The sequence below is a fragment of the Mustela putorius genome, unplaced genomic scaffold, assembly GCF_011764305.1.
Source record: "Mustela putorius furo isolate JIRA1106 unplaced genomic scaffold, ASM1176430v1.1 tig00000487_pilon_pilon_pilon, whole genome shotgun sequence".
NCBI classification, from domain to species: domain Eukaryota; kingdom Metazoa; phylum Chordata; class Mammalia; order Carnivora; family Mustelidae; genus Mustela; species Mustela putorius.
Genome location: NW_025421399.1, coordinates 4,029,344 through 4,053,366, shown reverse-complemented (window position 1 = coordinate 4,053,366; position 24,023 = coordinate 4,029,344). Strand labels below are relative to the sequence as shown.

At 39.5% G+C, this 24,023-nt stretch overlaps 1 protein-coding gene across 1 annotated transcript in view; it reads left to right on the top strand.

The window, feature by feature from the left end:
* Window positions 1-2,468: 2,468 nt before the first annotated feature.
* NSF (N-ethylmaleimide sensitive factor, vesicle fusing ATPase) overlaps window positions 2,469-24,023 on the top strand; it is a 151,383-nt gene continuing 129,828 nt past the window's right edge. Inside the window, exon 1 of the mRNA XM_004772448.2 lies at window positions 2,469-2,584. Coding sequence (XP_004772505.1) covers window positions 2,573-2,584 — 12 coding nt within the window. The 5' untranslated portion in view covers window positions 2,469-2,572. The remainder of the gene's footprint in view (window positions 2,585-24,023) is intronic.

Below are 24,023 nucleotides of genomic sequence, written 5' to 3'. Positions count from 1 at the left end.
TATTTCTTTTGAGGAAGGGAAAGAAAAAAAGAAAGTGACAAACAAATGAAGGCAAAGAGAAAAAGCCAGATTTTGGAGAAGATGGAAACCAGATAAACTCCAGGGGTCTAGATAATTCATGAATGATCTTTCCAAGGTGTCACCATTGCAGTAAATCAGCTCTCACTGTTTTCTATCTTCCTCAGGATAGTCAAGGTTGCAGCTGCCTGGGAGAGAAGCATCTGACTGAGCTTGGGTTCTGTGCTCCTTCCTGGGCCGGGGAATGGCAGGGCACCTTGTCTGACAGTATCCAAGTTGCATGAGCTAGAGGAACTGTGGCCAGTAAAGGGGGGTGTAGATTTCAGCAGCAAAATATTTATTCTCTATTGACTACCACTATAAGAATTGCTCAAAGGTGATGCAGAATCAGCTCCACTAAGATAACCTTGAATATCAGAGCAAGGCACAGTTGGGAGGCACAGACACTGTAACAGCCTGGAATAATGTCTCAGAATCCTTCTGCTCCAGCTGGACACTAAGTAAAGTACCTCAAGGGCAAGAGCTCATGTCTATTTTAGTTTCTTTGGTAGACGGACCTGTAGAACTGTATACACAATGCTACTGAACTTATATCATTTGTGAGATGCTACAAAGGTTGGCTTATCATGGAAATATGTGCTCTAAAGACACACTGGAACCTCTCCAGCAAGCTTATCTTTCCTAGGTGGTTAAGTATGCCTCCCTGTTGAAGAGATTAAAGACATTTTTCCTTGCAATCTATTTTACCTAGTAACAAACCAGTGGTGTAGACATATTTGCATTATTCTCTGGCCTTGAAAATAACGTCAGGTCATTGGACTGAGAACCAGTATCATCTTCTGGATCTGTTTGGTAACTCTCTTTGATTTACAGATTCAGAGTATCAAAAAATGTAAGAGGCAGCCATTAAGCTCATCTAATTATACCTCTCACTTTGCAAATAAGGAAACTGGGGCTCAGAAAAGAGATATGGCAAATGAGTTGGCAGAGCATGAAAAGGGACAAGAACCTGTACCTCCAGGCTCCCCAATTCATTCTCAGTGTTTTTGTAGCTTTTGCAAGTTAATAGATCAGAATTCAACTAGTTCTCTTTCCTGATAAACTCCACTGATTTAGTTAACATCGGATTTGCCCAATAAAGCAATGTGGTTCTCAAGCATAGCCTGAGAGTTTATAAAACTGGCCTGGTTTTGTTTCTTCTGTACCTGGCCCGCCATCAGGTCACTTGCTGATTTTTATTCTCAATCTTAAACCGCTAAGCGTGCCCACCTCTTCTAATGTTTTCCTTTGCTCATATTGGAACCACTATTTTTTCCTAATCAACTGTGAGAAATGAAAGGTAACAAATCCTGTTGTTTCTTGTCTTGTGTAAATACGGAGAGAAATATAAGCTATCAGGGGCAGGGCCAATAAAAGCATCAGGGAATCTGTTAAGCAGAATCTTCTTGCAGCAGGCTGCTGCTGTTACTATTATTATTATTATTTTTAAAGATTTTATTTATTTATTTGACAGAGATCACAAGTAGGTAGAGAGGCAGCAGGAGGGGGCCGGGGGAGGGAAGCAGGTTCCCCGCTGAGCAGAGAGCCCAATGCGGGGCTCAATTCCAGGACCCTGAGACCATGACCTGAGCTGAAGGCAGAGGCTTAACCCACTGAGCTACCCAAGCACCCCTGCTGTTACTATTATTAATTCTAATTTTTATTATCCTCTATTCTGAAGACTCCAGCGAGGCAATGGTATAGTAGAAATATAGAGGTAAAAGAAGTAAGAGCAAATTTGGGGCATATTTTATTCAAATTCCGCCCTATTGTCTAAAATGAAACAATACTGGGGAATCATAAAGATTGTTAAAAACATTATCTTTATAAATAAACAATAATGAATTAAAATACAGAAAATAAAGGTAAAGCAACAATTACGATTCACTCTTAAATCTGAAAATAGAGTTTTCCAGGCTACACAAAAGTTAAATATAAACACCAACATTGATAATTTCCAGGACCTAGGTAAACAAGCTTGCCTACAGGGAAAAGCTTGAATCCACGCAGAACTTGAATTCAGAACCAGCTTCGGGCAGGCCAGTACCCTCGCCGGGTGCTTTTAGGCACATTTGCACATTTCAGTAGGTCTGGAAGCAGAAAGGTAAAAAGTCTCAGAGGCAGAAACTGGGCAAGCAGCAGTGGGCAAAGAGAAGCAAGGCTAAGGAATTAAAACATCTGAGGCCTTGCTACACAGCCAGACGCAAACGGCCAGCTGTGACAAGACTCGCAAAAGAAACCCTTAAGAAAGTCGCCAGCGGACAGGTGCTCTGCAGAAATATAGAACACAGGCACCCGCAGCTCCTGCTCAAAATGGCGCCGTCGCCCCGCCCGCCCCTCGGCGGCCGCGGACCCGCGCGCGCCTGGCGGGGCGGGGGACGCCGGGGACGCGTCCGGGCGCGCGCGCGGTCTCACGGCGGCTGCGCGCCTGCGCGAGGGAGGGCGGCGAGCGCGCGCGGGGGCGGGCTCTACTAAGCGCCCAGCTGCAGCCGCGGAGCCGGACGTGTCCGCGAAGATGGCGGGCCGGGTGAGTGCCGGCCCAGAACCTGCGGCTCGAGGCGGGGGCGCCGGGCTCGCGGGCACTCCGAGATCCTGACGGCCCCAGGGGAGGGGGCGTGAGTGCGAGCAGATGGGGGGTTGGAGGGGGCGGCAAGCCAGAGAAGGGCTTGAGGGTGAGAGTAGGAGCGGTGACGGGGGATTAGCCTTCCGCAGAAACTCCATCCCCCTAAGGAAGCTCGAGGGGAGGCGACCCCCTCACTACACTGGGTCTCCTGGGTCTCCTTTAATTCTCCCTCTCTATCCCTTGGGGCTTGTTACCGCGTCCCCCACACCAGCCACAGGATTGTGGCGGTCCCAGCCCCGTCGGACGGGCTCGGGGGGTTTCTCCGCACCCCCTTGCTAGGGCTTATTAGGTGCAGCCTCTGGAATGACTGCGGGGGATCAGTCTCCTGCGTTGGGGCTAGGCCTGTGGGAAGGATCATTAGGAACTCATTTCTGTTTCTTTTAAAGTGAAAGGTCTTGGGAAAGGGAGGAGGAGGTGCAAATGACTTTTAGTGTTAAACCCCAGCCATCTGGGGGACCTGTCACTGTCGGAACAGGCAGGAATGTCTTCAGCTGGGAATGGGGATGCTTTGGGGGTGTCGCGTTTTGTTTTTATGAATGACAGTCGCTTTGAATGCAGCAGTCTATGTTGTAGTTCCATGGTTTTAAATTTTACTTCCTCCTTTACCTCTTAAGATCGCGGTGTAGTATGGGTTTGGCAAGAGGAGATAGGGCTGGTTCTGTGCCGTACTGCAGTGTGCCTTGAGCTAAAAGCTCTCTGAGGGATGGATCCTGCCCAGAGATTACACTGGTCATAAACCTGGGGACATTAACTGCGTCACTAGGGGATAAGGATGTGCTTGACTGATTTATTTATACTGGAATATTTAAACAAGTTTGCGTGGATTTATGCTTGCATGCAGATGTCCTATCTAAATGGCCCATCTAAAAGAAAGTCATGAGATGATGGAGTAAGAAAAGACCTTAAAGGTCATTTAATTTGACCTCTTTTTCTTTCTATTCTCCATAGGCTCTCCTTTTATCAATGGCTTCTCCCTCTACCCATGCTTCAGATTCTCTTTTTCCCCATCCAAGGAACCCCACTCCTGTGCGTTCACCTGTTCCCACTTAACATACTTAAGCTTCTCCCATCTTAAGACAAACCTTCCCTCCACCCTCACAGCTATCCCTTTCTTTTCCCGTTTTTCAGCCAGGTATTTCCATAGAGTTGTATACATTTATTGTCTTTTATATTTGCTTACCACCTACTCACCCCCCAGCCCATTGTGGTCTGATTTCTGGTGCTATCAGTCCACTGAAACCTGCTTCTAAACTTAATTGACATTTTTCATTCTTTGTCTGACGTGAGGTCTCCACAGCGTTTGGCCTTGTTGATCATAGCCTCCTTCATGGTAAACGCTCTTTCCATGGCTTCTGTGCAGCATTGCTCCTGTTTTTACTCATACCTCTCTTTTGCAGACTCACCCTCCTCTACGCTGTTATTCAATGCAGATATTCCTCAAGGCTCTCTTCTCCATCTCTCTTCAGGCAGTCTCTTCTAAGCCTATAGCTTCAACTACCATCTCTATGCCAATGATTCTCAGTATTTTACTCCCAGTCCAGATCTGTCCTTTAAGTTCCAGATCAATATGTCAGAATGCCAATTTAAAATCAAGGCACCTCAAACTCTACTGTTCACATCTAAACCCATGATCTTAGCCCACCTAGTTAGTACTTTTCCTGTGAATGGCGTCACCGTCCATAGGCTAGAAACCAGTGGGGGATGGGAAGGTGGGGTGGTGGTGTTCATGGTCATCCTTCATACTTCTCTCTCACCACATCCTCTGCCCCCCCGTGAAATTCATCACTGAATTCTGTTCCACCCACCCCCACCCCTTCTCTAAAAGGGTATGATTAGGGCCAAAGAATGTGGAGTGGGCATTGCTGCTTTAAATTATACCCAAATAGGGGCACCTGGGTGGCTCAGTGGGTTAAAGCCTCTGCCTTTGGCTCAGGTCATGATCCCAGGGTCCTGGGATCAAGCCCCACATTGGGCTCTCTGCTCAGCAGGGAGCCTGCTTCCCTTCCTCTCTCTCTGCCTGCCTCTCTGCCTACTTGTGATATCTGTCTGTCAAATAAATAAAATCTAAAAAAAAAAATTATACCCAAATAACCCACTGGACTACTGGTCACATGGGTTCTGTCATTTTAATATCCTAAAAATCTTCAATCTGTCCACCTCTCTTCATCCTCATTTCTACCTCATTTCCCCAAACTACCATCATCTGTGGTTTGGACTACTTTGGGAATCTCACTAGAAGTCTCTTTACAGCATTTTCCACATTGGTTGTTTCCTCTCATGCCTGTTGCTGTTTAAACCCCTACTTCAATAGTGTCAGGTTACTTTTGGGAGATCAGTCCAAACTGGGCCTTTAAGGCCCTTTGTGGTTCTACTCCTGCTTCTCTCTACTCACACTGCCTTACTCCCTATGCTCAGGTTATATAAACCATTCAGTTCCTTGAACTTTAGTAGTTTCTCTTACCACAAGGTCTTTGCACGTACTGTTTCCTTTCTTTGTGATGTTCTGTTCCCAACCATTTACCTCCTACTCATGGATCACTCATCTACTCAAGGGAAGCCTGTTCTGATCCCACACAAGTCATGATCCTTTGTTAGATGCTCTTGAAGAGCTCCATTCCTTTCCTTAGAGATTTATCTGTTTGTCATTTTAAATTTATTGGTTTGGTTATTTGCCTTTACTGTTTATCTTCCTTCAAAGAAGAGACCATGTTAGTTTTTCATTCATTGTCATCACTGAGTGCTTTGCACACTGCCTGGGGCGTAGGTGCTCAATACCTTTTTGTTTAAAACGAAACTGATCTAATTTCTGAATACTCTAGCAGTAGAGAGTGCATCACCATTAAAGCTAGCCCATTTTAGTGTCATGTTAGCAATGTCTTTTTTTATATGGTATTCCATGTAATTTTTAGCTGTTTAGAGTTACAAAGAACTAAACACAATTCCTTTTCCGTATGATAGGTTCTCATATATTTGAAGACAGGTTACATATTCGCTCAGATTTTCTCTTTGCAAGTTAAACATCCCCAATTCCTGAAATATTCTGTATTCCAAACTCTTCATCATTTAGGTTACCTTCCTTTGGAAACGCTGTTTTTCCAGAGTTTCTTCTAAAATGTGCCCCAAGTGGAACACAGTGATTAGTGGCGAACATGCTGAACTCCTATTCTCTTGAGCCAGATACTACCATTATTAATACAGGGTAAAATCATATTTGCTTTTTTTCTGCAGTAAATCACACTCTTGGGTCATAATGAGCTTGCAGTCAATTAAAACTCTCATATTCTTTTTTTTTCTCATATTCTTTTAAAACTGGCTCCCCTACCCGTTCTATGTATTGTGCAATTGTTTTACTGAACCTAAGTACAAAGCCTTACATTTATCCCCTTTACAGTCCTCGTTTTTTTAAGGTCAGGGCCCATCTACTACTTGTTCAAGGTCTTTTTGATTCTTGATTCTTTCATGTTATGCAATATAGTGGCTTTTTCTGCCAATTTTGTTTTCACCTATAGGTTTAAAATCATGACTTCTGTGTCTACATTCAAGTCATTATTAAAAAGGAGATAAGATGGGTCAGAAATAGCCCTTGAGCATGCTGTTAGAGACCTTTCTCTAGACTGATACACATCAATATACTTTGGGTACCATTACTTAAATACAAACATACCTCATCTAATCCTGACAAAACCATCCTGCAAGCTAGGTAGTATTAATATTGTTTTTCTCAGAGATAGGGGCTCATTAATTTGCCAGGTTTACAACTAACAAGAAGCAGGGGCAGGATATGAATTCAGCTCAGTTTGCTACTTATTTCCTGCTTCACGAACTTAATTGCAAGGGTCTAGAAAAGAGTAGATTTACCTTACTTAGAGCTTTTGGAGGTTGATGTCAAAGTTTAATTTTCAAAAACTACCTTCTATCTTTTGGAAAATCTGAGCACCTTTGGCCCATCCTTGATTATCTTCTTCTGATAACCATAATTTCCTAGTAACTGCTTATTGTTTAACAAATGGAGCTAGCCTTGTGACGCTTTTAAAATAAATTCTGAGTTTCCTTTTTTGGAAGAAAAGCTATTTTGAATTATTATTGCTTTTGGTTACTTTAATTTTGGCATTCTGACACCTTGTAAATGGTATTTATATTCAGTATGTAATTGAAGAGTTTTTTTTTCCCCCTGTATCATTATATCACATGTATCACTGGTAGCATTAGTAACCTGTATATCTTGTCCTTTGCTTTTTCTGGGCAAAAGAGGGCATCATGTTTAGTTCATCTGGGAAATTGGCTGAAGAATAAAATGTGTGATATTATTCAGTAAATAACATCTAGGTCATTAGAACTTGATTAATCCTTAAAATTTCTTGAAGCTTATAATCTGAAAAAGCAAAGAACATGAAATAAAATAATTTTTGTCATTATCTTCTTTAGTGTATATACTATATGAGAAAAAAAATATGGGATTATAAGTTGGATACATTTTATAGTAAATGATGAATTGATTTAAAGGTATTTGATTCCCTTTGACCTTTCAAAAAGATTGAATTAGGTAATAAGTGCTCTTGGCTGTTTTAAATTTTTGCTGGTAATAAAACAGATTCTCTCATTCTAATTCTTATTATTTATATAAATACAGACTCTTAGTTATATATGAACTCCCCATACAAATGGCTGCCTTTGCCCCAGGCCTCCACACTATCAGAACTCTTACGCTACAGCTTCTCTGAAATCATAGAATCAGAAGTAGAGGAAAGAAAGAATTTGAAATACAGCCTTAAATATTTAGGAGAGCTGATTCTAAGTATGGAGAGGCTCCTTAGTAAAGCTGCTCTGTTTGGTGTTGCTTCTTGGCCCCTTCTACCACCACCACCACCACCACCACCTGGTTACTGAGAAGGAAAGAAGAGAGACTTTCCACATTGCCTGAACTTTTTTGTACTGTATCTTTTATTTTTTAAAAAGATTTTATTTATTTATTTGAGAGGGAGAGACAGTGAGAGAGAGCATGAGCGAGGAGAAGGTCAGAGGGAGAAGCAGACTTCCCATGGAGCTGGGAGCCCGATGCGGGACTCAATCCTGGGACTCCGGGATCATGACCTGAGCCGAAGGCAGTCGTCCAACCAACTGAGCCACCCAGGCGTCCCTGTACTGTATCTTTTAAAATTGCCCAAAGACGCTGCGCCTGGGTGGCGCAGTGGGTTAAGCCTCTGGCTTCGGCTCGGGTCATGATCTCGGGGTCCTGGGATCGAGCCCTGCATCGGGCTCTCTCCTCAGTGGGGACCCTGCTTCCCCCTCTCTCTCTGCCCTGCCTCTCTGCCCACTTGTGATTTCGTTCTGTCAAATAAAAACAAAATAAAACAAAAAAAGAAACAAAATTGCCCAGAGATCTGACTTGCTGGAGATTCAGCAGTGCCTTTCTGCAAATACACATACAGTAATGCCAATAAAGCCAATGGAACACTTTCTTCATAAATTCTTATACCTCCTTGAGGTAATCTCTTGTGAAGGAATAGAAGTAAGATGATGTTAAATAGAAATCTAAGGGAGAGAACTCTTAGGAGTTGAATGCGGTGTAGAAAGATGTCAGGTGATCCTAGAGTCCTGGGATCAAACCCTGCATTGGCCTTCCTGCTCAGTGGGGAGTCTGCTTCTCTCTCTCTCTCTCTCTTCCTCTGCCTTTCCCCAATGGTCATTCTCTCTGTCTCTCTCAAATAAATAAAATCTCTTAAAAAATTAAAAAAAAGAAAGATGCTAGAGGTAAAATTGACCTAATCTCACATTTTGAGGAGGGCAGGCTAGTAAATTTCGTATCAGTTAGTATATTGATGAAACTTTTATAGCCTAATGTAGAAATCTAGCCATTTATGTATGTATGTATGTATGTATGTATGTATTTTTGAAGATTTTATTTATTTTAGAGAGAGTGTGAGTGGGGAGGGACCGAGGGGGAGAGAGAAGAAGAGGGAGAGAGAAAATCTGAAGCACACTCCTGCTGAGTGTGGAGCCTGACGTGGGGCTCTAGCCATGACCTGGACATCATGACCTGAGCTGAAACCAAGTCTGACACTCAAATGACTGAGCCATCCACGTACCCCAATAAGCCGAGCCTTTTGTAATATTTTGTGGGTGAATGGCATCTTTACCAAATAATTGACCTTCAGGTAGTTTTGGAAGACAAGTTCTGAATGGGGATGGTTTATGTGCAATACCATGAGTCCAAACAAACAATTCAGAATGTTTTGTAGTCTCGTTTCCTGAGGTCAGAGTTCTGCTGTCCAAAGCATATCAGCCTTCTGCCGTGTTTGTGCATGTTACTTTAGTGGAGTTTTTAAAAAGTATCTTGAAATGCAGTATGTTTTAGGAACTAAACTTGAACTCTTTATAATACTACTAAATAGCTTCTTTTTGAAACAAAAGGAATTTATGCTTAAAATGGATGTATTCCTTTCTATAAGTATTTAAAACAAGGTACAAAGGTATAAGGTGAAAGTATACTGTTGGGGATGCCTGGGTGGCTCAGTCGGTTAAGTGTCTGCCTCTGGCTCAGGTCATGATCCCAGGGTCCTGGGATCAAGTTCCACTTCGGGCTCCTTGCTCAGCAGGGAGCCTGCTTCTTCTTCTGCCTTCTCCTCCCCCTGCTGTGCTTTCTCTCTGACAAATAAATAAAATCTTGAAAAAAAAAAAAAGGAAAGTATACAATTTTATTCTTGAAAATTCTTGAATTGGCAGAACCGTGAACCCTTGGGAACACCTGCATTGGCAATATACTAGACACTTGCTCCAGTGCAGTTCTTAAGGGTCCATACTCTGGGTGTGTCATCTTTGGTAAGAATCTTGCAATGAGATCCTTTCTCACAATTCAATATTAATACCCCTGAATGGGCTCCTAGGCCTACATTGGGTTATTTTCAGTTTCTTAGTGATTTTTAAAAAAGATTTTGTTTATTTGGGGCACCTGGGTGGCTCAGTGGGTTAAAGCCTCTGCCTTTGGCTCAGGTCATGATCCCAGGGTCCTGGGATTGAGCCCCACATCGGGCTCTCTGCTCAGCAGCGAGCTTGCTTCCCCCACTCTCTCTCTCTCTGCCTGCCTCTCTGCCTACTTGTGATCTCTGCCTGTCAAATAAGTAAAAATAAAATCTTTAAAAAAAATAAAAGATTCTGTTTATTTATTTGATGGACAGAGATCACAAGCAGGCAGAGAGGCAGACAGAGAGAGAGGGGGAAGCAGGCTTTCCACTGAGCAGAGAGCCCCATGTGGGGCTCGATCCCAGGAACCTGAGATCATGACCTGACCCGAAGGCAGAGGCTTAACCCACTGAGCCACTCAGGCGCCCCAGTTTCTTAGTGATTTAATTTCATAATTTCCAACTTATATTTTATGATGGAAACTATTCCTTGCTTGACTGTGTATCTAGAAGCTCTGTGCATTTAAGCAAGTATAAATTATAAACACTTCAAGAGGTTTCAAACATGGGACACCTGGCTGGTTCACTCAGAGGAGCATGCAACTTTTGATCTTGGGGTTTTAAATTCAAGCTCCACGTTGGGTATAGAAATTACTTAAAAAAAAAAGAAGAAAAAATCTTTAAAGATTTAGAGCATGCTGAAAAGTACAGCAAATAGCATAACATATATCCATATGTTCACCACCCAGATTTAAATGTTAACATATTGTGAAATTTGTTTCAGAACTTTAATTTTTAGAAATAAAACATTACAGATCCAATTCAATCTCTTTTGTATCTCTTTTTGATTTCACTAACCTTTCCCAGAAATAACCACTATTCTAAAGTTGGTATAGATCCTTTCTGTTCACATTTACATATGTTTGTGCCCATAAGTAATATATTGTTTTGTGTGTTTTAAAAATATATATAGGGGCGCCTGGATGGCTCAGTGGGTTAAGCCTCTGCCTTCAGCTCAGGTCAGGTCATGATCCCAGGGTCCTGGGATTGAGCCCCGCATAGGAATCTCTGCTCAGCAGGGAGCCTGCTCCCCCACCGGCCCACCTCATGCCCTGCTCTCTGCCTACTTGTGATCTCTCTCTCCCTACCAAATAAACAAAATCTTAAAAAAAAAACCCAAACATAAAAATACATATAGTGGTGTCATATTGTATATTTCCATCTGCAAACTGCATTTTTTAAAAAAAGATTTTATTTATTTATTTATTTGTCAGAAAGAGAGAGAGAGAGTGCGAGCACAACCAGGCAGAGTGGGAGGCAGAGGGATAGAGAGAAGCAGGCTCCCTGCGGAGCAAGGAGCCCCATGGGGGATTGTGACCTGAGCTGAAGGCAGCGGCTTAGCCCACTGAGCCACCCAGGCATCCCGCAAACTGCATTTTTAAAATTTAAAATGACATTTGAAATTTAGTCATGTTGATAGAGAGCCAGTTAATTCTGTTTAACTACTGTATAGTATCCTATTTTGTGCCTATACCACAATTATCTGTTCTCTTATCTGAGGATAATTTAAGTGGCTTCCAATTTTACTTTTTATGGTATACATATTTGTCTATATGTCTCCTAACATACACATGTAAGAGTTTCTTAAGGATGTATATCTAGAAACGTAGCATGTATCCTGTGTAGAATCACTACATAGAATTGGTGGGTGATGAGTTACCTTTGTCATTACCTAGTTACACCAGTTTGCACTCTTGCCAGCAGTATTTGAGTGTGTGTTACTCACGTCCTTTTGAGTACTTAACATTGCAGATATTTTAGTTTTTACAATATGATAGGTATAAACAATCTTATTGTTTAAATTTGCGTTTTTATGGGGGCACTGGGTGGCTCAGGCAGTTAAGTGTTTGCCTTCCACTGAGGTCATGATCTCAGGGTCCTGGGATTGAGCCGTACATCCGGCTCCTGGCTCAGCGGGGAGCCTGCTTCTCTCTCTCTCCCTCTGCCCCTCCTCCCCCTCGTGCTTTTTCCCTCTCTCTCTAATAAAAAAATAAATAAAATCATTAAAAAAATAAATTTGTGTTTTTTTCCTAATTACTAGTGAGATTGAGTTATTTTCTTATTGGTCTTTGGGATATTCTCTTCTTTGAATCCCCTTTGTATAGCCTTTACCTATTTTTACCTTTTGGCTTTTAGTATTTTTTAAAAAATTGATTTTTAGAGTTTTCCTTTTGGGAGGGGTAAGGTATGCTTTGGAATCTTAACTCTTATGTAGTCGTAAATAGCTTCTCCCAGACAGTGGTGATCTTTTCGTGTTTATAGAGTTTTAGACTTAAATTTCATTATAGCTTATAATTGTGCATTTTTTTTACCTTTATGATTATTGTGTTTGTGTGCTTTAAGACAAATCTTTTTTTTTTTTTTTTTTAAGATTTATTTATTTATTTGAGAGAGAGAGAGAGAGAGCATGGGAGGGCCAGAGGGAGAGGGAGAGAAAGAATCCTGAAGCAGATCTCCCACTGAGTGTGGAGCCTAATGCAGTGCTTGATCCCAGGACCCTGAGATCATGACCTGAGCTGAAAACAAGAGTCAGCTGCCCAACCAACTGAGCCACCCATGTACCCCAAAAGAAATCTTTTGTTTTAAAAATTTATTTGACAGAGACACACACAGCGAGAGAGGGAACACAGGCGGGGGCATGGGAGAGGGAGAAGCAGGCTCCCCCTCCCCAAAGCAGGAGCCCATTGTGGGGCTGCATACAGGGCTGCATGCGGGGCTTGAGCCCAGAACCCCGGGATCACGACCTGAGCTGAAGGCAGAGGCTTTAACCCACTGAGCCACCCAGGCACCCCAGGACCTCAGATTCTTAATGGCTGAGCTACCTACCCAGGTGCCCCCCTCCTTCCCCAAAAGAAATCTTTACCTACCTTCAAGTTAAAAAGATTTTCATCTTAAAGGTTTACAATTTTTGTTTTTACAATTTGGTGTTTAATTCATCTGGAATTTATTTTTGTGTTTGGTGTGAATTGGGAAGCTAATTTTATCTTTTCCTTATGTATAGCCAGTTGTCCCAATATCATTTATTGAGTCCATCTTTTTTTTCCACTGATTTTTTTTTTTTTTTTTTTTTTTTTTTTTTTTTTTTTTTTTTTTTTAAAGATTTTTTATTTATTTATTTGCCAGTGATATAGGGAGAGAGAGCGAGCAAGCACAGGCAGACAGAGAGGCAGGCAGAGGCAGAGGGAGAAACAGGCTCCCTGCCAAGCAAGGAGCCCGATGTGGGACTCGATCCCAGGACGCTGGGATCATGACCTGAGCCGAAGGCAGCCGCTTAACCAACTGAGCCACCCAGGCGTCCCTTCCACTGATTTTTTAAAAAAGATTTTATTTGTTTATTTGACAGATAGAGATCACAGGTAGGCAGAGAGGCAGGCAGAGAGAGAGGGAGGAAGCAGGCTTCCGGCTGAGCAGAGAGCCTGATGCAGGGCTCGATCCCAGGACCCTGGGATCATGACCTGAGCTGAAGGCAGAGGCTTTAACCACTGAGCCACCCAGGTCCTCCTTTTCCATTGATTTTTGATGCTATCTCTGTTTTATAACCACCTTAAGTCTGACTCAATTGCGGTTTATATTCTGTTTGCCTATATGTGCACCAATGCCACTGTTTTTTGTTTTTTGTTTTTAAGATTTCATTTATTTATTTGACAGACACAGCGAGAGAGGGAACACAGCAGGGGGAGTGGGAGAGAGAGAAGCAGGCTTCCCACGGTGCAGAGAGCCGGATGTGGGGCTTGATCCCAGGATCCTGAGATCATGACCTAAGCCGAAGGCAGACACTTAACCACTGAGCCACCTAGGCGCCCCCAATGCCACTGTTTTAATTAAAGTAGCTTTAATATTCTATTAAATGTATATCATGTTATATATTTTATAATAATTGTATTATTTGATGTTATATATATTGTATGATAGCTTTAAAATTATTCTTGCTATATGCTAAAATTATTCTTAGCCCCTCATTTTTCTTTATTTGGCATTTCTTGACCCTTTTCCATATGAAAGTAATCTTTCCTCTATTAAAAAATATATCTTTAAATTTAAATTAATCTTTATTGGGGTGCCTGGCTGGCTTGGTCAGTAGAGCATCCAACTCAGTCTCAGGGTCATGAGTTCAAGCCCTGTGTTGGGTGTTGAGATTACTTAAAAAATCTGGGGGAAAAATATTATCTTTATTGCTATTGATTTTGACCTACATTTTTCTGTATGTTTTACAAGAGCAGATAAAAGATTACTCTACAAAGCTGATTTTCTTTTCTTTCTTTTTTTTTTTTGATGTTAAGCCAGAATGTACTAATAATTTATCAGGACTTTGTGCTGTATGGATTTGAAATCAAATGAATTAGCATCAGCTGTTTGTGAGTAATGCAGGGTATTTTGGTCCTTTGATAAATTCAGAATGAAGTGCTAAAGTTCTCACGTGTTTTGCACTAGCCATATAGATCTTTACTAATGGAGAAAATGGGAAAGTTATTAAAGAAATAAGTTGTCATTTTTGAAATCCAACATTCACTTATTTTTAAAATCCCTAAATAATAAAAGAATATTTTAGGGTTCTGCTGGTGGAATATCTAAATACTGTAAAATGTTTTTAGTGTTATGTGCATATGAACATTTTCTTACTTGATTGACAAGCAATGAAAATAGCAATTAACACTAATTCTGGGTCTTCCAAAAAATATCAGTGCGGAGGAATTAAAAACATTTAGTTATCCTAGTTACTTTTCTCCTGCAGAATAATACTGACAACATTTTGTGAGATAATAGAGGATGTGGTTCTCATGTATGGAATAGCACCTCTTCCATGAAGTATTACTTGGTGAATGATTGTTAAGTGAATGGATGAACATTTATTTCTAAATACCTTAATAAATCATCATTTTAGACAGTGTAGTTTGAATTTTAAATGTTACATTCTCTGCCAAGCTATTGGCTACTGTTCTGATTTATTCTGTTATTCAGATCAATAATATGGCATAGATCTAACTTTAAACAGCTGCTGGATTTCATGCTAGCCTTTTTTCTCCATGTCATGATATTGAGTCTGATTATTGTTTTTATATATAAAACCTTCTAATCAATTTTAGTATATGTGCTGCTGAAGCGAGCACTAAAACCTTCTAATCAATTTACTACTTATCAAGCACAAAATAAACTTAACTGTATTTATCATGTTAAGTGATGAAATGGCCTAAGGGCATTATTGAAGCCTCTTTCCCACATTTCTGTTGTAGAAAGAAAGGAACCTATGGGTATTTCTGTTTTTATGAAGTTTATTTCTCCTTACTGAGTACAGTGATTCTTTTCTTTTCTTTCTTTCTTTCTTTTTTTTATACAGTGATTCTAAAAGGGGAATCTGCAGACCAGCTAATACAGTATCTCTGGAGAACTTATTAGAAATGCAAATTTTCAGGCTCCACCCCAGGCTGATTAAATTAGAAACTCTCCTGGGGCCCCCTGCAATCTCCTTTAACATATTCTCCAAGTGATTCCGATATACCCTAAAGTTAAGAACCAATGACTTGGTATATTTTGCTCTCCAATTTAGTTCTTAACAAATTGCTGAAGATATTTTTCCCATATTTCTCTCCAAATGTATATTCAGCCTTGTCATTCGAGATTTCAGGATTGTTTTCTTTTCTTCCCTTTAATACCTTAAACTGTATCTGATTTTCAAACATTTAAGAAAGCATAGTTATTTCCTACAGTATATTGAATTTGGTATTCTAAGTGATCTTCCTATAGAAACAATTTAAAATGCTAGATGGCACTGCAACTATAGTTAAAAATAATATATTGTACACTTGAAATTTGCTGAGAGTAGATCTTAAATGTTCTTTGCCACACACAGAGAAAACTGTAACTTTGTGAGCTGCTGGATATATTAATTAGCTTGATTGTAGTTATCATTATACAGAGTATATGTATATCAGAACACTACATTGTACAAATTAGGCAAAATTCCCTAAAGCTGAACATATATGTATATGCTATGACCCAGCAATTTTCCTGGAGGCTATGTGTGTATGGGCGTGTATATCCAATAGACATGCATACATATATTATTCAAAAGACATGTACAAACATGCTAATAGCTGCAATATTTATAATTAAAAACTAGAGACTACTCAGATAAATAATGGTGGCATATTCATATAATTATATACTATAAAAAGCAATGAAAATGAATGAACTAGTGTTGCATGCAACAGTGGATGAGTTTCACAATCAAAACATTGGGGGATAGGGCGCCTGGATGGCTCAGTTGTTCAAGCAACTGCCTTTGTCTCAGGTCATAATTCTGGAGTCCCGGGATTGAGTCCCATGTCAGGTTCCCTGCTCAGCCGGGAGACTGCTTCTCCCTCTGACCTCTCCCCTTTCATGCTGTGTCATTCTCTCTCTCAAATAAATAAATAAAATATTTTTTTAAAAAATTGAGGGATAGATGTCAGACACAAAATTGTACTACTGTACAGTTCTGTTTATATAAAGCTTCAGAAATACACAAAACTATGTTTCTTGTGATAGAAACAAGATACTGGTTATCTGGGGCGCCTGGGTAGCTCAGTGGGTAAAGCCTCTGCCTTCGGCTCAGGTCATGATCTTAGGGTCCTGGGATTGAGCCCCACATAGGGCTCTCTGCTCAGCAGGGAGCCTGCTTCCCCCTCTTTCCCTGCCTGCTGCTCTGCCTGCTTGTGCTCTCTCTCTCTCTCTCTGTCAAATAAATAAATAAATATATTTTTTGAAAAAGATACTGGTTATCTGTAGTTGGGGGTGAAGGGCTAGTAACTAGGAGGGGGAAGTATGGGAGGCTGGTCACATTCTCTTTCTTGAACTCAATGTGTTCACTTTTTAGAAATTGATTAAGCCAAATACTTTAACGTACGTACTCTTCTGTAGGAATATTTTTCTTCAATAAAAGTTGATTTAAAGAAACGGTAGTTCTTTTTCTTAAACTGGGGTGAGGCTCTAGGCCTTCTATTTTTGTTCTGATTACCTCTCCAAAGATTCTTCTCTTCCTCTTCACCCTTCAAAAGAACATAGGTGCTAAACTTTCATCAAGATATTGGGAAATAAAAAGAGAGCTCCACAAACATTGTTTTCATTTCTTTAACATTTGGAGATAACTTTTTAGAGTAAGAGCACTAAGTTACTGAATAAGAATATCTTAAACTAAATGGTATTTTACAGTTTTGAAAACACCTTCACAGATCCTTTCTTGATAGATCCTCAGAGCAACCTTGAGTTAGCACTCTGTAAATTCAGTTCAGCAAGCAAAATTCAACAGAATAATCCACAGCTCACATTATACTTACTGGTAAAAACTGAAAGCTTTCCCTTTTAGGATCAGGAACAAGATAAGGATGCCTGCTCTTGCTACTTATATTCAATGTGATATTGGAGGTTCTAGGTAGGCAGTTAAGTAAGATAAAGAAAAAAAAAGTCTGCAGAGAAAGAATTCAATTTGCAGAATGGTCTCGTATATAGAAAACCCTAAAGAATTTACAAAAAATGAATCCAGCAAAGTTGCTGGATACAAGATCAATATACAAAAATTAATTGCATTTCTATACACTAGCAATGAACAATCTGAAAATGAAATTGAGGGAAAAAAATCCATTCACAATAACATCAAAAAGAATATAATACTTATGAATAAATTCAACCAAGTATAAGACTTCTACACTAAAATCTATAAAACATATTGAAACAGATGGAAGACCTAAATAAATGGAAAGACATCTTGTGTTCATGGATTGAAAGACTTAATATTATTAATATAGCAATACTCCCCAAATTGATCTATAAATTCATTGTGATCCCTGTCAAAATCCCAATGCCTTTTTTCTGGAAATGGATAAGCTGCTCCTAAAATTCACATGGAGTTGCAAAGTCATTGAATCCACAACAACTGGATAAAGTAGAACAAAGCTGAAGGATACACACTTGACTTCAAAAGTTAGCCTGGGTGGCTCAGTGGGTTAAAACCTCTGCTTTCGGCTCAGGTCATGATCCCAGAATCCTGGGATCAAGCCCCACATTGGGCTCTCTGCTCAACAGGGAACCTGCTTCCCCCTCTCTCTCTGCCTGCCTCTCTGCCTACTTGTGATCTCTCTCTGTCAAATAAATAAATAAAATCTTAAAAAAAAAAAAAACCCCTTACTCCAAAGCAATAATAATGAAGATGATGTGATGATGGCATAAGGATAGTGTTTTAAAACCAGGGGACTAAATTTGTGGTCAGTTAATTTTAACAAGCATGCCAAGACCATTCAATGGGGAAATAATAGTCTTTTTAGCAAATGATTCTGGGACAACTGGATATCTTCATGCAAAAGAATAAATTTGGACCCCTACCTCACACCACATACAAAAAAATTAACTCAGAATCAATCAAAGATCTATATAAAATTCTTAGGAGGAAACATTGGTAAAAATCTGCATGACTTTGGGTTAAACAGTAATTTTCTTTTAGCCATGACAAAAGTGTAAAAAAATTAGCTAAGTTGGACTTCATCAAAATTTAAAACTTATGCATCGAAGACAACTATCAAAAAAGTGAAAAGACAATCCACAGAATGGGAGAGAATATTTGCAAATCATATATCTGATAAGGGTCTAGTATCCAGAATATATAAAGAACTCTTGCAACTCAACGTTAAAAGACAACTCAATTTATAAACAGCCAGTGGAAAAATAAAAATCAGCAAAGCATTTGAATAGACATCTTTACTAAACAGATGTGCAAATGACCAGAAGCATGTGAAGAGATGCTCAACATCATGGTCATTAGGGAAATGCAAATTAAAACCACAATGAGGGGCCCCTGGGTGACTCAGTGGGTTAAGTGCCTGACTCCATCTCAGCTCAGATGTTGATCTCAGGGTGATGCCTTTAAGCCCTGCGTTAGCTCTACGCCCAGCATTCAGAAAAAAAAACAAACTACAATGAGGTACCACTTCACATCCATTAGGCTTTGTGAGTTAAGAAAAAGTGTGGGTGCACATGTAGGGAAATTGGAACCCTTATCCTCTGCTGGTGGAAATGTAAACTATTACAGTTATTATGTAGAATAGTTGGCAGTTCTTCAAAAAGTTAAACAAAATGACTCAGCAATTTTACTCCTAGGTATATGACCAAGTGAGTTGAAAGTACGTTTATACATAAACTTGTTAGATGGATGTTCATAGCATGGTTCATAGTAGCCAAGAAGTGGAAATAACCCAGTGTCTATCAGGTGATGAACAAATGTGGTCTATTCATACAGTGAATGATCTGGTCACTTGCTGCAACATAGAAAATCTTGAAGACATTATACTAAGTGAAAGAAGACAGTCATATGAAGATGACAGATTTTATGATTTTGTTAATATGAAATGTCCAGAATAGGCAGATCCATAGAGAGAGTTAAACTAGTGGTTATCAGAGGGTGAAGGAATAGGAGAATTGGGACTAACTACTAATAAGTACAGGATTTCTTTTTGGAGTGTGCTGGAAATGTTCTGGAAATGTTAGTGGCGATGATTGTACAACATAGTAAATATAGTAAAAACCACTGACGTGTATACTTCAAAATGATGAATTGTATGTTATATGAAATTATCTTAGTCTCTTTGGGCTGCTATAGTAAAATGCCAGAGACTGGGGTACTTTAAGTAACAAATTTATTTCTCACAGTTGTGGAGGATGGAAGTCCAAGATCAGGGTGTCAGCAGGTGATGAAATGGAACTATATTATGTGCTTGAATTATATTGGAGGTGCCTATAAATTGAAAATATGCAATCTCCAGGTAATTCACCGTAAAATTAGAACTTTTTTCTCTTCTAAGTATGCAGTATTCCGAATGAATCCTATTAAAAGATCATTTAGAGAAAAGTAATTTTTCTTGTGAGAAACAAAAGCAGTAACTAGAGTGAGGCAGATACAGTTGACCTTTGAAGAACACAGGGGTTAGGGACATTGAGAGTTGAAATTCCACTTAAAATTTTTGACTCCCCAAAGTCTTAACTTCTAATAGTCTGTTACCAGAAGCCTTACTGATAAATGGTTGAATAACACTTATTTTGTATGCTCTGTGTATTATATACTGTATTCTTAATTATGCTGGAAAAAGAAATGTTAAGAAAATCATAAGGGGGGCACCTGGCTGGCTCAGTCGGTATAACATGTGACTCTAGATCTTGGGGTTGTGAATTTGAGCCCTATGTTGGGCATAGAGTTTACTTGATTATAAGAAATATGTATATAGGGGCACCTGGTGGCTCAGTGGGTTAAAGCCTCTGCCTCAGGGTCCTGGGATCAAGCCCCACATTGGGCTCTCTGCTCAGCGGGGAGCCTGCTTCCTCCTCTCTCTCTGACTGCCTCTCTGCCTACTTGTAATCTCTGTCAAATAAATAAATAAAAATCTTTAAAAAATCATAAGGAAAAGAAAAATCATAAGGAAGAGAAAATACTTTTATAATAGTGTAATGTATTTATCAAAAGCCTCATAGAAGTAGAGTTCAAACCCATGTAGTTCAAGGGGTCAACTGTAATGTTAGATTTTGGTAATAAGAAAGAATTGTGGGCTGGAATGCTTGCAGGTATGTAAAGCTCTTAAAACAGTGCCTGACTCATAATAAAGTTCCCCAAACATGTTATCTATTGTTATTAACACTCTTCCCACACCACCACCAAATGGCTAGTCGGTTGTCTCAACACCGGTATTGAATAGTTCCTCCCCACTCCCCCATTCTCAGTCTTGTATATTAAATTCTCATGTACATCTAATCCTGTTTCTGGGTTGGTGGTTCTACTCCATGAACTGTTTGGTTTTGAACTGCTACCATCTAGTTTGAATTACTGCATATAGCATGTTTTGATGTCCAGTAGGGCCAGTTTCCCTCGTTCTTCCTGAAAGTCTACTTGGCTACTTTAACAAATTAAAAAAAATTCCCTCCCATTTCCTCTACTGTATTTTACTTGGCAGTTGCAGTTTAGATTGAATTTACGAAGGATCCATTGGGATTCTGCTTATAATTACATTACATTTATAGGTTAATTTGGAGTTCATGATACCCTTACAGTATTGAGTCATTGCATACAGTAACATCATATTTCTCTAAGTTTATATGGATATTCTCTTATATATTTCCATGGGTTTTCTTTATGAGAGTCTTCGGCATTTTTGCTAAGCTTTTTTCTAGTACTTTAAACATTTTTTTCTCTTGTAGTTGGCACCCGTTGTGTATTTCCTATTTATAGCAGTTTCTGATTTTATGTATTTGTCTGCTTAGATAGGCATTAATTTTCTTCAACTTTGTAGGTGTATTTCTCCAAAAATTTAAAAATTCAACAAATACTTGGGAGGCCTGGGTGGCTCCGTAGGTCAAGCAGCTACCTTCGGTTCAGGTCGTCATCCTAGGGTCCTGTGATCTAGCCCCACCCTGGGCTCCTTGCTGCACAAGGGAGCCTGCTTTTCCCACTGACTACAGCTCCCCCTGATTGTGCTGGCTCTCTGTTTCTCTCTCCCTTTCTCTCTGTCAAATAAATAAAATCTTTAAAAAAATAATTAGAACATAAATAAAATTCAACAAAACTTACTGAGTCTCTTTCATGTGCTAGATATTGTTCCAGGTTCTTCTCCACATTTTTAAGTAATTTATTTTAAGGCATTGATGAACTTTTTCAGATTAATGCAGCCTTGGAGAGGAAATTATTCACAGTGCCAAGGACTCTGTCAACTGACTCTGATTTAGTGCTCATTCTGATGCTACCCAATATAACCTGCCCAATATAAATAAATCTTTAACTCTTTGTATAATTATCAAATGGTTCTATGTTTCAGACCATATTTTATAGCTTCTTACTAAGTTTGCTAGAAGTGCTTTTTCTTTATTTACAAAAATCCTTGTCATACCATGATCAAAATTAGGTTTAGCCAACATGATTTAATTATGAAGAAAAAACACACACAAAGGATGAGGCGGTGTCTTGTATGTAGTGAATAATGACAACGACCTTTATTAAACATGCTTTGAGTTATTTTCCTAATGTGTGTGGTCATAACTGTCTATACAGAAGCAGACAGAGGTCTAAAATGAAATGTCATCAATTAACTTTCAAGATTTATTTATTTGAGAGAGAGGGCAGGGGGAGGGGCAGAAAGGAGAGGGAGAGAGAGAATCTCAAGTAGACTCACCACTGAGCTTGGAGCCTAACGTGGGGCTTGATCTCCTGATGCTGAGACCATGACCTAGGCCGAAATCAGGAGTTGGATGTTTAACTGACTGAGCCACCTAGGTGCCCCACTGTCCAATTAACTTTAAGATAAAAATTTTAATTTGGTTAAATTAGAAAATGCAGGAAAAAAGATGAAAAAAAAAAAAATCATTTGTAGTTCCACTATCCAGTCACAATTGTTTTTTACATTTTGGTGTGTTTCCATTTAGTTGATTTGCTATTCTTTAAAAAACCAAGCTGCAAAGTAGAGGGTGGCTTACAGTCATTTTTTGTCATGCCTTCAGCTGAGGTCATGATCCCAGGGTATATTATGAGCGAGCCCCGCATGATTATATAATATTTAATTAAGTGGTTATGTTGTAGTTTACATAGCCTTTACTTAGAAATAGTATTTTTCTCTTGCTCTCTCTTCATCAAATTAAAATAAATAAGTTCTTTAAAAAACAAAAAAAAAAAACCAAGCTGCAAAAAGAGTTTCCCATACATTTTTTTCAAAATCCCGTTTCCCTAAACCCATCAGTATATTATGAGCAGTTTGATGATTATATAATCTTTATTTCGGGGTTATGTTCTGTTTACATAGCCTTTTTAGTATTTTTAGGTTAAAAGTAACATCACTGTTAAAAAATAATGCTGGACGCCTGGGTGGCTCAGAAAACAGCTGCCTTCGGCTACATAAAAGTTTCCCATCTTTAAAATTATTTCCCTGAGTGCTTGGCTGGCTTAGTCAGAAGAGGGAGCAACTCTTGATTTCAGGGTTGTGAGTCTGAGCCCCCCCGTTTGGTGGAGAGAACTTAAAATAACTAAATAGACTTAAAAAAATTTAAAGAAAAATTATTCCATAAGACAAGTGTTATTTATTGTAAAAATAATTTTAGAATTGTCTAAAGTGTTTCCCTAATGCCTTTTGTTTCTCCTCAGTGATAACTACTGTTAATTTAGTGCATATCTTATTTGTTTAAAAAAAAAAAAACAAAACAAATTGCCCTACACATTTCATATGTTAAAAAAAAATTAGCACTGTAATTTGGACATTTCCCTTGTCAATAACACATAGAGGTACCTTGACTTTTGAAATGGCTGCATAGTTGAGATTCTTTTAGCCACACCCCTATTTCTGGCATTTATATAGGTTTAGGTATCTGTGATTTTTTTTTTTTTTTTTTTTTGCTATTACTGAATATCTTTAGGGTAATTATAGAATAGCTAAGATTCATTGACAGACCGAGATCTAGGCAGAGAGGCAGGCAGAGAAATGAGGATTCCCCGCTGAGCATCATTGGGGCTTGATTATCATCATGTGTAAGGCAGAGTGGAGTAGAATATCTTTAGCGTAGTACACATTTCATTCCTATTTCTTCACTTTTAAATGAGGATTAATTATCATGCCCAGAGGGAGGGGTGGTAACTTTTTCCTCACTTTTCCATGCCTGCCCAGAGGGAGGGTGCAACTTTAGCTCACCTTGCCTCTTAAGGGAAGAATTATTACAGAGAAAAAAAAAATCCTTACTTATTCTTCTCAGGAGGGAGAATTACCAATCTGACAGTTAGTATGGGATGTTTGTGCCAGAAGGAGTTGTAGGTTTTGTTTTTTTAAAGGCTTTATTTATTTATTTGACACAGAGAGAGAGAGAGAGATCACAAGTAGGCAGAGAGCCATGCAGAGGGGGAGGGAGAAGCAGGCTCACTGCCAAGCAGAGAGCCCAATGAAGGGCTCGATCCCAGGACCCTGAGATCATGACCTGAGCCAAAGGCAGAGTCTTAACCCACTGAGCCATCCAGGTGCCCTGGAGTTGTAGGTTTTATCCTTTATCTTTCACTTCCTGTGCCCAGGCTGGAAGGCCAGTATGGGCAGCACCCTTGGACTGGCCTTTTAGAGGTGGATCTGACCATTCTCTTAGTTGTGTAGGTTTCCTACATCTGGGATGGGGACTGGTGGGGGAATGAATGGAGTCTGTTCTTCAGGCCTAATTATCTCTCTCTACCAGGTAAGAGTATGAATGTATCAAGGTCTAGGTCTTTGTTATATAGGAATAAGGGCCCCATTTTGAACTTGCACCTAAAGTCCATTTTCTAGTTTTAACATTTATCCTGTCTTTGCAATGGAAATTATTAAATTGTACTGCCATTGAAAAATCAGAGTGTAATCTCTCAACTTTGTTGA